The following is a 13,334-nucleotide window of genomic DNA, read 5'->3' as shown; positions in this document are numbered from 1 at the left end:
ATAAACTATTTATAATGGATATCTTTGGGGCATGAAGGGAAGAGGCTTAGGCTCTTATACTAAAAGCTTCTTGCGGGCCGGCCCGGTGGCGCACTGCTACAGTGCGCTGCTTGGGAGCGCGGCGGCGCTCCCGCCGAGGGTTCGGATCCCACATACAGACCGGTTCCCGCTCACTGGCTGAGCGAGGTGTGGATGCGGCACTGAGGGTTGCGATCCCGTTGCCGGTCCCGGTCCGGTACGGGCGCGACACTGAGGGTTGCGATCCGTTGCCGGACAAAAAAAAAAAAAAAAAAAAAAAAAAAAAAAAAAAGCTTCTTGCATTGTTTAAATTTTTTTCCCCCAAGCAATACATACTATCTTTGTTTTGGATCTGAACCCTTCACCTTGGTGTGAAAACAGCATTCTAACCAACTGAGCTATATCTTTGTCTTAAAAAAACATTAAACTTTTGTTAAACTATATAGATGTTAGTATAGGCGTAATATTATTTCCTAGATGTACACGAATTGTTGGCAGCTGCTAACTTTCGGGAGATGGATCCAAAAACAGGCTTGTTTTCATTTTTTTTTTTTTTTTTTTTTTTTTTTTTTTGTTAAAGATGACCGGGAAGGGGATCCCAACCCTTAACTTGGTGTTGTCAGCACCACACTCTCCCAAGTGAGCTAACCAGCCATCCCTATATAGGGATCTGAACCGTGGTGTTGGTGTCATCAGTACCACACTCTCCCAAGTGAGCCACAGGCTGGCCCTAAGCTTGTTTTCATTTTGAAACTCTCTGAACTTGCTGAATTTTCTAATACGTATCTACAGGAATTATCTGAGAAAGGAGATTATGGGCCATTTTTGTTTTCTTTATACCTTTCCATATTTAAGAAATTCTCATAAATATTAACAAATAACCTTGATGACTCCCTGGGGCTGTCCTTTAGGACACAGCCCTAACTTCCCAGCCCACTTCTGACTGTCAGCAGCCACCTGCCAACGCTGGCCCATCACACTGTCCTTGGCACATCTAATTTCCTCTGTTTGCAATACCCTTGCCTTGGTCCCACTTTATGTTCAACTCCTATTCATCCTTTGTGCCCCATCTCCCTTCTTTGGCTGCTTCTCCACCTCTGCCAGCTGTAAGATAACACAGGAAGGTGAGGTCTACAGCAAACTGAAGAGTACCTGCACCTTCTGAAGCGCAACTGAGCCCACCTCAAACCAACTGGTGCCATTTGGGAGTAGAGATCCAGAGTTATATATTCTGTTTTTTTCAAATAAAACCAGAAATCTTGAATTTAATGCATTTTTCATCCATTCAGGAAGTATTTATTGAGCACTCACTATATGCCAGCAGGCACTGTTCTGGATCTGGGGGTTTAGCATTCAATGAAACATACAAAAATGCCTGCTGCCTGGAGCTTATATTCTAGATGGTGAGAGGAGGGAGAACCAGAGGAAAGGCAAGACAGACAAGTGAAACATATACATGTTAGAGTGATAAGTGCCAAGAAGAAAATAAAACAAGAGAAGGGGACAGAAAGTAGGGAGGGAGGTCGCCCTAGACTTGAGTTGAAGGTAGAGGTTTGGGCTGGAATCAAGTTTATAATGTGAATTTTCCAAAATTTTAAATACTATAAGGACCTAGCAGGCTACATTCAGTGTATGGACCAGCAGTTTGCCAGCCCTGGTTATGAAAACCAGGACTGTCATTGGAAGAGGAAAAAAGCCTAGGAATATAATACTTTATATTTTCATAAGGATTTACAATTACAGAGTTGTCACAGCTGTCATCCCTCTTACAGAAAGGGAAACTGCCACATAGCTGGTAAGTGGCAGAACCAGATTCAAACTCCTCAACATCCTCGAAACCAAGGGAGAGAGTAGGGAAAACATGAAAGTGAGAAACACTATCAAATGCTACAGGAGGTCAAAGACCATGAGGACTTAAGTGGATCAAGGTCACTGAGGAAGAATTTCAACAGCTGATAGGAGGCTGTAAAGGTAAGAATTAGGCAGAACGTGGGCAGAAGTTCAAAAGATACAAACCACCTGGCTTAAAAAAGGAGATTTCAATTTTCCCAGCAGCACTGCTTGGTGAATTGAACGTCTCTGAAGGCAGGAGAGAAAGATGAAGTGGAGATATCGCTCCAGCCCTCATCACCACTAGCCTGAACAACTTCAACAGTTCCTAACCAGCTCCCTGCCTCCTCCCTCATATCCTTTCTTCAGTAAGCCAGATGGATCTCTAAAGCGTAAATCCCACAATGTCACATCTCTGTTTAAAACCCTACAATGGCTCTGTATTTGCCTATAGAATAAATCCCAAGCTCCTGAGCACATCAGAAGCCCTTCACAGGCTGGCCCCCACCCTTCCTGTCCAGCATCATCTCCCACCTTTCTCCAATCACCCAAGTATCTAGGGAATGAAGAAAGGTGCTGGAGAAGAGGGACAGGAAGGCCCACAGGAACCAGTTAGTGACCCAGGTACCCCAGACAGCCAGCATTTCCTGACACTTTTTGGGCCCACATTGTTCCCGCTGCCTGAAATGTCCTTTCCTCATTTTTGTCCATTAGGAGAACCTCGGATGTCACCTCATGTTAGTGGCTCACTCCTCCCACCCTCAGGTATGTCAAACATCCCTGTTGCAGTCCTCTGATCACTGCCCTGTAATGAATGATTTTTTAGTCTGTCAACCATGGCCTTGCTCTCCTTTGCGCCTCCAGCCCCTAGCACAGTATTGCACTCAAGCACTGTGAGGATGCAGGAAAGGAAGTATGTGAAAGCTCTATCATTAGAGAGGCAAGATATATAATGGTTTTCTCTGTCTGGGCTTCTCATCCTGCAGAGCTCCTCAAGGAAAGGGCTTTGCCGCCTCCATCGCTCCATCCCTGGCATCTAATGCTGGGCTAGGACAGAGCAGGTGCTCACAGAGGGCAACAGTGCAAAGAACACTGGCTTTGAAGTCAGACTGATCTGGAATTGCCCCACAGCTCTGCTGCTTACCAGCTACATCAAGTTATTGACCTTTCTAAGTCCCATTTTTCCAGTACCTACACATACTACACATACACATAGTAGGTGCTCAAATATTTGTACATCAACATGAAAATATTTAACTGGTATGTAACGATAATTCTACCTACTCCAGGAGGCTCTTAGGAGGATTATGTGACAGTCTATAGGTCAAACACTGAGAATCACAGTTGATCAAGGCCTATCACATCAAAAATGCTCAAATTTTCTCTATTTTTCCCTCCCTAAATTGAATGTAGAAATTTAGATATGTCATAGTAAAGTCGAAATACAGAATATATGAAGGTGCTCATAGTACACAGTTAACCTCCACAATAAAGAGTAAGATCATTAGCTAACACTAGAATTTGAGAAAACCTCTCAAACGATTGTTCTGGATATAACGAGGGAACAATGTGAGGTCGGCCAACAGGAAAATCTATGTGGGATTCTCTAGTGATTCTAAAATGCCCAGTCTAACATCTTCCCTCAATATTCTGTGACCTGGCACAGAGAGCTCTGTGTTGAAGGCTGGGGGCAGGGGGCCACAAAGCCAAGTGTATACCCCTCAAGGTTTACAGAGCAGACACAAGAGAGCAGATGGTGGATAGGAGAGTGATGAGGGGACCTTAGAAGGACCTGGGGGAAGAACATACCATTTTTGTAAGTACCTCTCAGCTGTGCTAACTGATAGGACTTAGGACTTGGACAAACAAGTCTGCACATGACAACAAAGCAAGGGAGGAAGAGGTGCCGACTGAGGAGAAAGGTAAGAGAGGCATTTTGTAATTCAGAAAGATGAGTAAAGTAGTGTAGCTTGTTTTCAAACTGACACACCCACACTCTCAGGAAGAGACCTTAGCTGTGCTAGAGATGGACAATTAGGATTGAAAATACCAATATCCTCACTCAACGTGAGTGGTATCTCTACAATGCAAACCTGCCTTTCCTCTGTACTGAACCGTCTATAAACTCTCCAATGGCTTAGAATACAATCCAAATTCTTTTAGAATAAAACCCGTTGTCCTTAGAATAAAATCCAGATTCCCTTGGCTATTAAAATCTTGCTGCAGTCTGCCCTCTAGCTAGCTCTCCAGTATGCATTCTGGGCTCTCTGCTCCACTATACTACATGTGGAGTAGTCACGTGACTACCTCTCCAGCCCTCCCAAACTGTGGGAAGCTGGCTCATCACTCCAAGGTCCAACAGAGTGCTTCTTACACAATAGCCCTCCAAATACTTAGCGAAACCATTATACTGGGTTTCTGGTAAAACAAGGCCCCTTTCGCCTCAATGAGACAAAGGTGGGTCTGTCCTAGGATTAGACCCCCAGACTAGAGGACACACCCTTAAATCTTAATTATATGTCTGCAGGACAGCCTAAGCCAGTTTGCAGCATACCTGAAAGATTAAACAAAATAAATTTCATGCCCCATCTGATACCAGGTTTCACTATGTGATTGTCAGGAAAGCTAAATTTAATCAACTGATATTATTTTACGCTATTCCCAAGTCCACTGAAATTGTATCAAGAAGGATGAATGAAAAGATTGTATACGCAGAGCCCATATCTACCTGATTTGCGTTTGAGTCATATTCAGTATTCTTACACCAAAGACAGCTTTTCAACTCACCATTATTTGTGAATTAAAAAAAAAAAATCCAAAAGAATTGACTGTGAGGTCCACAGTGAAAAAACCTGGGGCATTTAGCCTAAAGGTTCCCCAGGATAAACAGCTAAATACAGCCTCATTTCTCAGCTCCACATAAGAAACCACTTGGGAAAGTCTTAAAAAACAAACCCACTTTCTTTAGGGCCTGTTATTATCACTTTTGTAAAATAACTCTAGGGGCAGCCCATCTCACCCCAAATAAGACTCCTTCTCCACTCCTCCACGTGGAATTCCTCCTCACTTTTTAAGGCCCAGAGCCCCAAAACTTAGCATGCAAACTCTAAGAGGGCAGTGACCTTTGTTTTGTTATTGGAGAATCCCTAGTACCTGGAACACAGCCTGGCACAAACTAGGCCCTCAATAAATATTTGTTCAAAGTCTAATTGAATGAGTAGACAAAATGTACCTTCTCTGTGAAGCACTCTTCAGTCTGCCTCAAGTATTCATGAAACCCTCTTACATGTTTCCACTGGGGAACTAAGCGTTTAACTCCAAAAATAGGACAAACCTGCACCACCAAGCAAAACTCCAGCATGCCAGAATCCATGCCTCTGGTTAAAAGCCACATTAAGAGCCAAATTCCTTGGTTCCGTGATTCAGAGTGGTTCAAAGTACAAGAGCACAATTCCTTAAACTGACAACTAAAATAAATACATCTGTGTCTCTTGAGTATACAATCCACCTTCTACTGCAGTGATTCTCCAACTTCGCTGCATATTAACAATTACCATATGGGAAGCATTTAAAAACCTGGAAGCCCACAACAAACCAAAATCAATTAAATCAGTTTATCTGGGGTGGGAGGCAGGCACAAGTATTTCAAAGCTTTCCAAGTAGTTCCAAAACGCTGCTAAGTTTGAAAACTACCTCTCTACTGAACTTGAGGCCACCCCTGGTGGACTGCTTGGTCTTCTGAGTTTGGGTGGAGTGGATTTCTGGGAAGACTCCAGAGAGCTTCAAGGACTTGATCTTTCTTAATCTTCTTCTACCAAAATTCCCATCCCCAACCTTTCATGACACATGGAAGGGGCTTCACCGATTGCAAGGCGTTGAAGCCACCTACCTTAAGGCTGCAGGCTTCCTCCTTTAGAGAAGCCATTTCTTCTAGAGAGGGGTTGGCAGGGCGAAGAGGGGATCCCCCCAACAAAAGGAACTCGCGAGTGCTCCGAATCAGGCAGCCTTTGGAGGGGTCCCCGTCCACACCTGAGCCCGAGGAATGAGAGGAGGAATTTCTGCGGCTGGATGAGCCCCAGGATAACCTTGGCGTGTGGGCCACATGGTGGTCCTCCTGGGCTTTCAGGCGCTTGGGGCTGCTAGCTCCTCCAGAACGCGACGCAGAGCTAGGAGCTGGCCGGCTGGAGGGGGCCACATCACTGGGCTCCCGGAGGCAGCTGCGCTTGCTGGGACCCCCTTCCGAAGTGCTGCTCCAGTGGTACTTGACCTTGCGCCGCTCCGACGCCATGGGCACCTGCAAGGCAAAGCGGGCCTCTATTCCAACAGCACCCTTCCTGGCTGCCCCACTTCAGACTCCCGCCACTCCGCGGCCCCGGGGAAGGGCAAGCCAGAAGGTCAGAGCCAGGGGCTGGTCTCACTGACCTTTCCCTCTGCCTTCCACTGCCCATCACAGTTCTCAAGGTTTCAGAGATGCCAAAGTGCCTCGACTCCGTTTGCAATTCCAGAGCGCTTCGGGTAAGTCAAAACGATCCGAGATCTACTAACAGCTTCGGTTTGGTTTCCAAGCCCACAACGTGCTTCCGAGGTCACCAAGCGCTTCGGTTTGCACTACGCGACTTCGGAAACGCCAATGCGCTTCCGGGACTACAAAGCACTTCGATTTCGTTTGCAATAATACAAAGCGCCTCAGGGCTGTCAAAGCGCTTCGAAAGACCACCAGGCGCTGGAAGGTCCACGCATGGCGGCCGTACCCACAACCCCAACGCCGGGAGCGCGGTCGAGAGGCCCTGGCCGCCGAGGGCGGGCCAGAAGGCAGGGCCGGACCCGGCGCGGCAGCCCGCCCCACTCCCGCGACCCCGCCGACCAGCCCGGGGCCGGAAGGCGCCCTGCGGTGCAGCCCGACCTCTGCCTGAGGTAACACCACTCCGGCCTCCGCGGCGCCCGCCCCCCGGAAGGAGCCTTGCGGCCCGCAGCCCGGCGAGCGGCGTGGGCGGGGCCTGCGCCGAGCGAGGGCACCCATTGCTCGAATAGGGAGGGGGCGGGACTCCGAGCAAGACGGAGCTCGCGTTTTGGTCAGGAGGCTTGGAGGCGGGACCCAACGCCTTTACGAAGCTTGTCCATTGGCTGGAAGCCAAGCGGGGCGGAGCCACCACGTGGGCACGAAGAGCGGGAAGCTGAGGAGGCCGCGGTTCTCAGGCCAGTATTAACGCTACTCCCCGGCGCTCAGCGCTGTCCCCGTTTGCCAGACGCATTCACATCCGGATTCACTCATCAAACCACACCTAACCCTGTGCTGAGCATTATCGCCCGGTTTTACAGAACAGGAAACTGGCTCCGACCAAGTTACATACTCAGAAAGTGACAGAATTAGGTAGAAGCCTCACAAAAAGACTGCACAAAAATAATACAATATCCGCCTAGCAAAAAAATATCAAAGACAAGGTACAAATTCAGAAAAACATTTGCAACACATGACAAAGGGCTATGTCCTATGTAAAAATTCTCCCAAATTAATAAGGTAATTCAGTATTAAAATTCGCAAAGGAAATGAACCAATGCACAGAAACACATTACGAAAGGCTCTTAAGCATATGAAAAGAAGGCTCCAGTTAAGTCTTATTTTTCTTTATCACTGGCCAAACCTAAGAACTCAGTCATTTAAAAAGCACAAATAGGGCTGGCCGGTTAGCTGGCAAAAGGGAGAGCGCGGTGCTGGTAACATCAAGGTCCTGGGTTCGGATCCCCTTACTGGCCAGCTGCCAAAAAAAAAAAAAAAAAAAAAAAAAAAAAAGATAACTTCCCACCCACTAGATTGGCAGTGATGAAAAAGCATACAGTGATAATATACTTTGTAGCTGAGGCTGTGGAGAAATACACTCCCATAGATCACTGGTGGACGTGTAAGTTGGTGTAGTCATCGTTTGTAGTAGCAAGCGTGAAAACAACCTCACTACCCATCAGTAGGAGCTGGTTATATACGTTGTGGAATATCAGGCAGAAAGAATGAAGTGATCTAAAAGTATTGTTGAGGAACGATGGCCAAGAAAAACATGAAAAAACATGAAAAAGAAAGGATCTAGAAGAGCATAAATGAAATACCCTATGTGTAGCAAAAAATAAATAAATAAATAAATAAATAAAGGAGAGAGGACTGAGGCTCCAATGTGGCTTCCTTTTTTTAAATGCCTGAGGATAAGCACTTTGTGTGTTTCCAACAGCTTTACTGAGATATACATACCATAAAGTTCACCCATTTAAAGTATATAATTCAATGGCTTTTAGTATATTTACAGAATTGTACAACCATGCCATAACCTAATTTTAGAACATTTTCATCACCCCAGCAAAGAACTCTCGTGCCTATTACCAGTAACTCCCCATCCTAAACGCCCACATGCACAATCCTGGGCAACCACTAATCTAGTTTCTGTCTTCATAGATTTTCCTATTCTGGCAAATAAAGATGGAATCATACAGTATGACTAGGAGTGCAATTGTTGGGTCACATGTTAACTCTTTAACATTTTGAGGAATTTCCAGACTGTTTTCCAAAGCAGCTCACCATTTTTACACTCCCACCAGCAGTGTATGAGGGCTCCAATTTCTCCACATCCTGGTCAACACTTGTCTTTTTTATTATAGCTGCCACAGTGAGTATGAAGTGGTACCTCACTGAGTTGTTTTTGTTTTTTGGGTTTTTTTGGCGGTTGGACAGTCCAGGGATCCAAACTCATGACTGTAGTGTTGTTAAGGCTGTGCTCTAACCAACTGAGCTAATCAGCCAGCCCTCACTTAGGTTTTGATTTGCATTTCCCTGATGACTAATGAACACAAGATTTTTTTTTTTTAATTTTTATCATCTCTGGAAGGAAATCCTAACTTACTAACTTAGTAATTGCCACTGGGAAGAAGAAATTGGAAACTAAGATCCCAGTGGGGTGTATAATCAGTTATTTTTCAATAGAAGAAAAAAAGACAATGTTGTACCTAAAATCAATATAAATGTCATAATATTCATTTATTAAAGTTTATTCACTTAGTCCAAAAATAAATAAATAAATAAATCCCGGTAGGAAAAAAGCTTCCTTTTCACCATGTAACCCTTTGTGCTGTTTGGATTTTTTATCATGTGCATCTATTAAAAAAAAATTCAAGGGGCCGGCCCGGTGGCGCGCTGGATAAGTGCACCGCTTGGGAAGCGTGGCGGCGCTCCCGCCCGAGGGTTCGGATCCCACATACAGACCGGTTCCCGCTCACTGGCTGAGCAAGGCGCGGGAGCAACGCCGAGGGTTGCGATCCCGTTGCCGGTCCCCGGTCCGGTACGGGGGCAACACTGAGGGTTGCGATCCGTTGCCGGACACGGAAAAAGACAAAAAAAAAAAAAATATTCAAGCTTTCCCTCTTGGGATGCATGGGAAGACATGGTGCCCACGAATCCCTGCAATTCATATACAGAATTGTGTATTATGTATTTACACTTCACTGAGCGGAGAAGGTCCATAGCTTTCATCAGATTCTCAAAGGGGTTCACTGACTATAGAAAGCCCTAGTCTGGAACTGCATGTCTGAATAACCAGTCCCCTAACTGGTGTTTGCCCCCCATTGCTCAAACAGCCCTGGAAACACTTTTCTCATAATTATAAGGTGCTCACCACATGCCAGGTCCTGTTTGGGACACATGACACATTCTCTTTGGATCTTCACAGCACCAAGGGTGTCTGCACAGATCACTGTCCACCTGGACTGGGGCCCAACTGGTCTATGTTACTCATCAAGCCAAAGCTGTCCTTGCTGGGGGGCTGTTCAATGCTTTCACCAGGCAGGACCCACTCCTTACCCTGACAACAACCCTAGGAGAGGGGTACTTTATATTTTCCCCATCACACAGGTGTGAAAACAAAGGCTCAGAGGAACTCCCTAATTGTGTCTAAGATTACACAGCTATTAACAGCCAACATTCAGAGCCGGGGCCCTAATTTTTAGCCACCCCACAATTTCCCTCTCATAGATGCAGAGTACCATCTCTAACCAAATTCATCTAGACACAAAACTAATTACAAGGTATCTGTAGACTTTACAAACATGTTTTTATTTTACAAAAGATAAAGAAAAAAATCACAATAGTAAAACTTTTTAAAATAGGGCCTTTCTCCTAATGAATTTAAAATAGCGTTAGTTTCACAGAAAGATTTGCAACATGACTTATCAGAAATATACCCACTGCATGAACGTTAGGTACATGACAGAAATACACGTTTAATACATTTTTATTTATTTTATAAAACAGGACAAGGCATTTTCCAAGTGCTTCTGTAGCCAGTCTCAACTGTTCCTCCCAACAGCCCAGGGAGGGAGAAAAAGCAGGTGTTATCTTACTTACAAGGAAACTGAGGTCCCAGAAATTAAATGAGTGACTTATTTAGCAGCAGAATCAGACATGAAATGAGTTCTCCTGATTCTTCATCCAGCCATAAATAACACATTCTCAAAATGAAAGCTCCATTCAAAATATTAGCACTAGTGGGATGGGAGGATAAAGGTGCTGAGCAGGAACTTAAATAAATAAATATCTGCAGGTTGCAAGATTTCCCATAGAGGAAGTGGAAAGTCTTCAGAGCCCTTTGCCACATGTCTGGCATTTGTAAAACCTGAGACCTTGAGAGGTGAGTCAAGAACCGCATCGGGACACAGTTGAAAATCTTTCAGAGTATGGGAGTTTACAGGCACCTGTTGACAAATATGACGCAGATGTCTTAACTTTGGAAAATGCCATTGGTGTTGCATAATGCTCCATCAGTTGTCGAGGGGCAAGAGCTGCTGAGGCAACATCATCTGCTGGGGTAGTTATCATCACGTGCTCCCTGGAACCACAAAATCACCCACATCCTGGGCCCATGTAGCATGGTTTTCACTTCAGTCTGATACCCTGCTCTGACTAATAAATCCCGGAAATGAAGAGGACTTCATGGATTTTTTTTTTGTCTCTAAAAGCTGAGGTCTCCTCTCCCCCAACTCATTCTGGTGAAATGGGAAGTTTTTCTCCCTTTCAGGAAAGCTGTTTGGTTTGTGTATTGCATAGCAGATCTTGGATTCTGCCTCAGACCTTTTTCTTCAGATGACAATCGTCTTTCCAATTAAGAACAAGGATCCTCAGCTGTGCTCCATTCCTCACGGGCCAAAAAGCTCAATGCTGTCCAGTTTCTCCTCTTTGTAGAGCAGAATATTCTCCATCAGTTTCCTTTTGGCCTCGTTGATCTCAATTTTCCATGAAGTCTCTGTAGCTGATGTTCAATGGAAAGTAAAAGAGAGCAACTTGAACAGAAGTTACTATTATTATTCTTCATAGAAAGTCAGACTTGGTCAGTCTCACTTAAATCAGCTTTCTGAGTCCGGCCCTAAATGTAATGAGCATTTTTTTTTTTTTTTTTAAGAGACCAGTAAGGGGATCTTAACCCTTGACTTGGTGTTGTCAGCACCACACTCTCCCATGAGAGCTAACTGGCTGGGATCTGAACCCATGGCCTTGGTGTTATCAGCACCACACTCTCCCGGCTGGCCCTGTAATGAGCATTGGGGGGGGGGGGGGGGGGGGGGGGGGGGGGGGGGGGGGGGGGGGGGGGGGGGGGGGGGGGGGGTTCCATGCTTCTCCCCTTAGTGTGGGAGACATTCCTTCTTCCTCCCTTCTCCCCATGGGACGGGGAGCAATAACAGTACTTAGGGCCTGAGACTTTCGTGCAACCACTTTAGTAGGGGAGGGGGGCATTGTATTGAAAAGCCCTTCCTAATTTTTATTTCAAAAGGAAAGCCTGGTATATTTGGACCTGAGTGGTGGAGATGGAAGGTATCTCCAGAAGCAGCTGGTGAGAATGGGGCTTGTGTTGTGAACTAAGGATGGGGAGACAGGCAGAGACAGACCACACAGGGCATTGCTGGTCCTGAGAAGAGTTCTGACTTGGTCCCTAAGTGCGAAGGGGACTTTAAACAAGCACTGTTGTTAAAAACCACTATGATGGCACCTGGAGAAAGACCTGGTGAGGGAGGGGCCAGAGTGAATGGAGGAGGACACAGGGAGGCTCTGTAATCATCCAAGCAAGAGAACAGTATCTTAGACAAGGGGGGCAATGCAGAGAAGTAACTGGAAGCGAGAGAGATTTAGGAAGCAAATGGATAGGACTGGGTGACTGATGACACAGGGTGCAGGGAGGACAGGGAGGTGTCAAGGATGACTTCCAGGCTCCTCTTTGCACAATTGGCTGGCTGGTGAATAGCTGAATAACCAAATGAAGGAGGGAATGAGGGTGACAGGAAGAATAAACGGTGGGCTGAAGTTAGGGACACACAAATCAGTATGTATAAGCACTCCCACCTCCACGCACTTACCATCCTGGGGAGGCTCCAGGCAGGCACAGGCCTCGGAGGAGGAGTCAGCCTCCATTCCCCCAGTGGCCTGCAGCCTGCTTTCTCCATTCTCAGTGGGAAGAGGTGAGGCAGCTGTCCCCGCCCTCATGGAGGAGGAGTTGTCAAGGCTGGAATTGTCAACGTCATCTGTTTCCTCTGGGCTGTTGGAGGAAGAGCCTGGGCCCTCAGAAAGCCCACCCCAAGGGATTGGTGTCTCCTGACTTTGGAGCCTCTCTTCCACAGCAGCCACAGAGCCACATACCTTGGGGAGGAGAGATACAAGAGAGTTCATCAAGGACTCTTTCTGAAATCAAAAACCTAACACCTGGTCTCCCAAGCCTCAGGAAAGAGAGAGACACTGAAGAATGAAATGGTTGTTGCTTTGTCTGGAAAAACTGTATCTTTCCTTTGAAAGGATCTGAACTTGCCCCCCACCTACCAGGGCCATAGGTGAGAGCACATGACCCAAGATGAGCCAATCATAGTACACCATTCCTCTGACCATAATGATTGGTCCAGGTTTAAGCACATGACCCAAACAGGCCAATCAAAATCCTTCCCTGGGATTTTTCCACCTAGAACTTACTAAGGAAAGATGCCCCTTTCCTTTCCAGGGGCAGAACCAGACTCTCTACCACATACAGAAAACCCATTTACAGTAAGGGAAAATGAAGCCTCAATAAAGCGTAAAATAGAGGCAAGTACACAGAGACACAGATATCTGCACCTTTGGTGTTTGAGGCCCTGGGTCTAACTGCCCTAAAACCAGAGCAATGCCTGTCCTCTCTGCTGTTCGGTTAAATGAGCCACTAAATTCACTAATTCATTCATATTCTCCTTCCTCCCTCCCTATGTCCATGCATATATATGTGTGTGTGTGTATGTCTGTGTCTAAGAGTCTAAGTTGAGTTTCTAACACTTCCAACCAGAAATGCAACTAAGTAATATAGATGTTGAGGGCTTTTCTGGTTAGGGAGGTTAGGAAAATTAGAGGAAGCAGGAAAGAAATGTTTCTTCTCTACACACATACACAAAGGGTGTACATACATACCCTTTTTTTTTTTTTTTTTTTTTTTTTTTTTTTTCCG

General features: G+C 45.8%; 1 protein-coding gene across 3 annotated transcripts in view; it reads right to left on the bottom strand.

Annotated features, from left to right (window-relative positions):
* The window catches only part of TATDN2 (TatD DNase domain containing 2), a 29,942-nt gene extending 23,324 nt beyond the window's left edge, over positions 1 to 6,618 (bottom strand). For all 3 annotated transcript variants that reach the window (XR_551737.1, XR_551738.1, XM_008589254.1), the window contains exons 1-2: positions 6,271 to 6,618; positions 5,738 to 6,142 (exon numbers count right to left, since the gene is read on the bottom strand). Coding sequence is in view for 1 of the 3 variants with exons in the window: in XM_008589254.1 (XP_008587476.1) it covers positions 5,738 to 6,136 (399 nt within the window). In the remaining 2 variants the exon portion in view is untranslated. The remainder of the gene's footprint in view (positions 1 to 5,737; positions 6,143 to 6,270) is intronic.
* Positions 6,619 to 13,334: the final 6,716 nt, after the last annotated feature.

Source organism: Galeopterus variegatus, unplaced genomic scaffold, assembly GCF_000696425.1.
Source record: "Galeopterus variegatus unplaced genomic scaffold, G_variegatus-3.0.2 Scaffold5329, whole genome shotgun sequence".
Lineage (NCBI taxonomy): Eukaryota > Metazoa > Chordata > Mammalia > Dermoptera > Cynocephalidae > Galeopterus > Galeopterus variegatus.
This window is presented reverse-complemented; position numbering and strand designations above follow the sequence as displayed.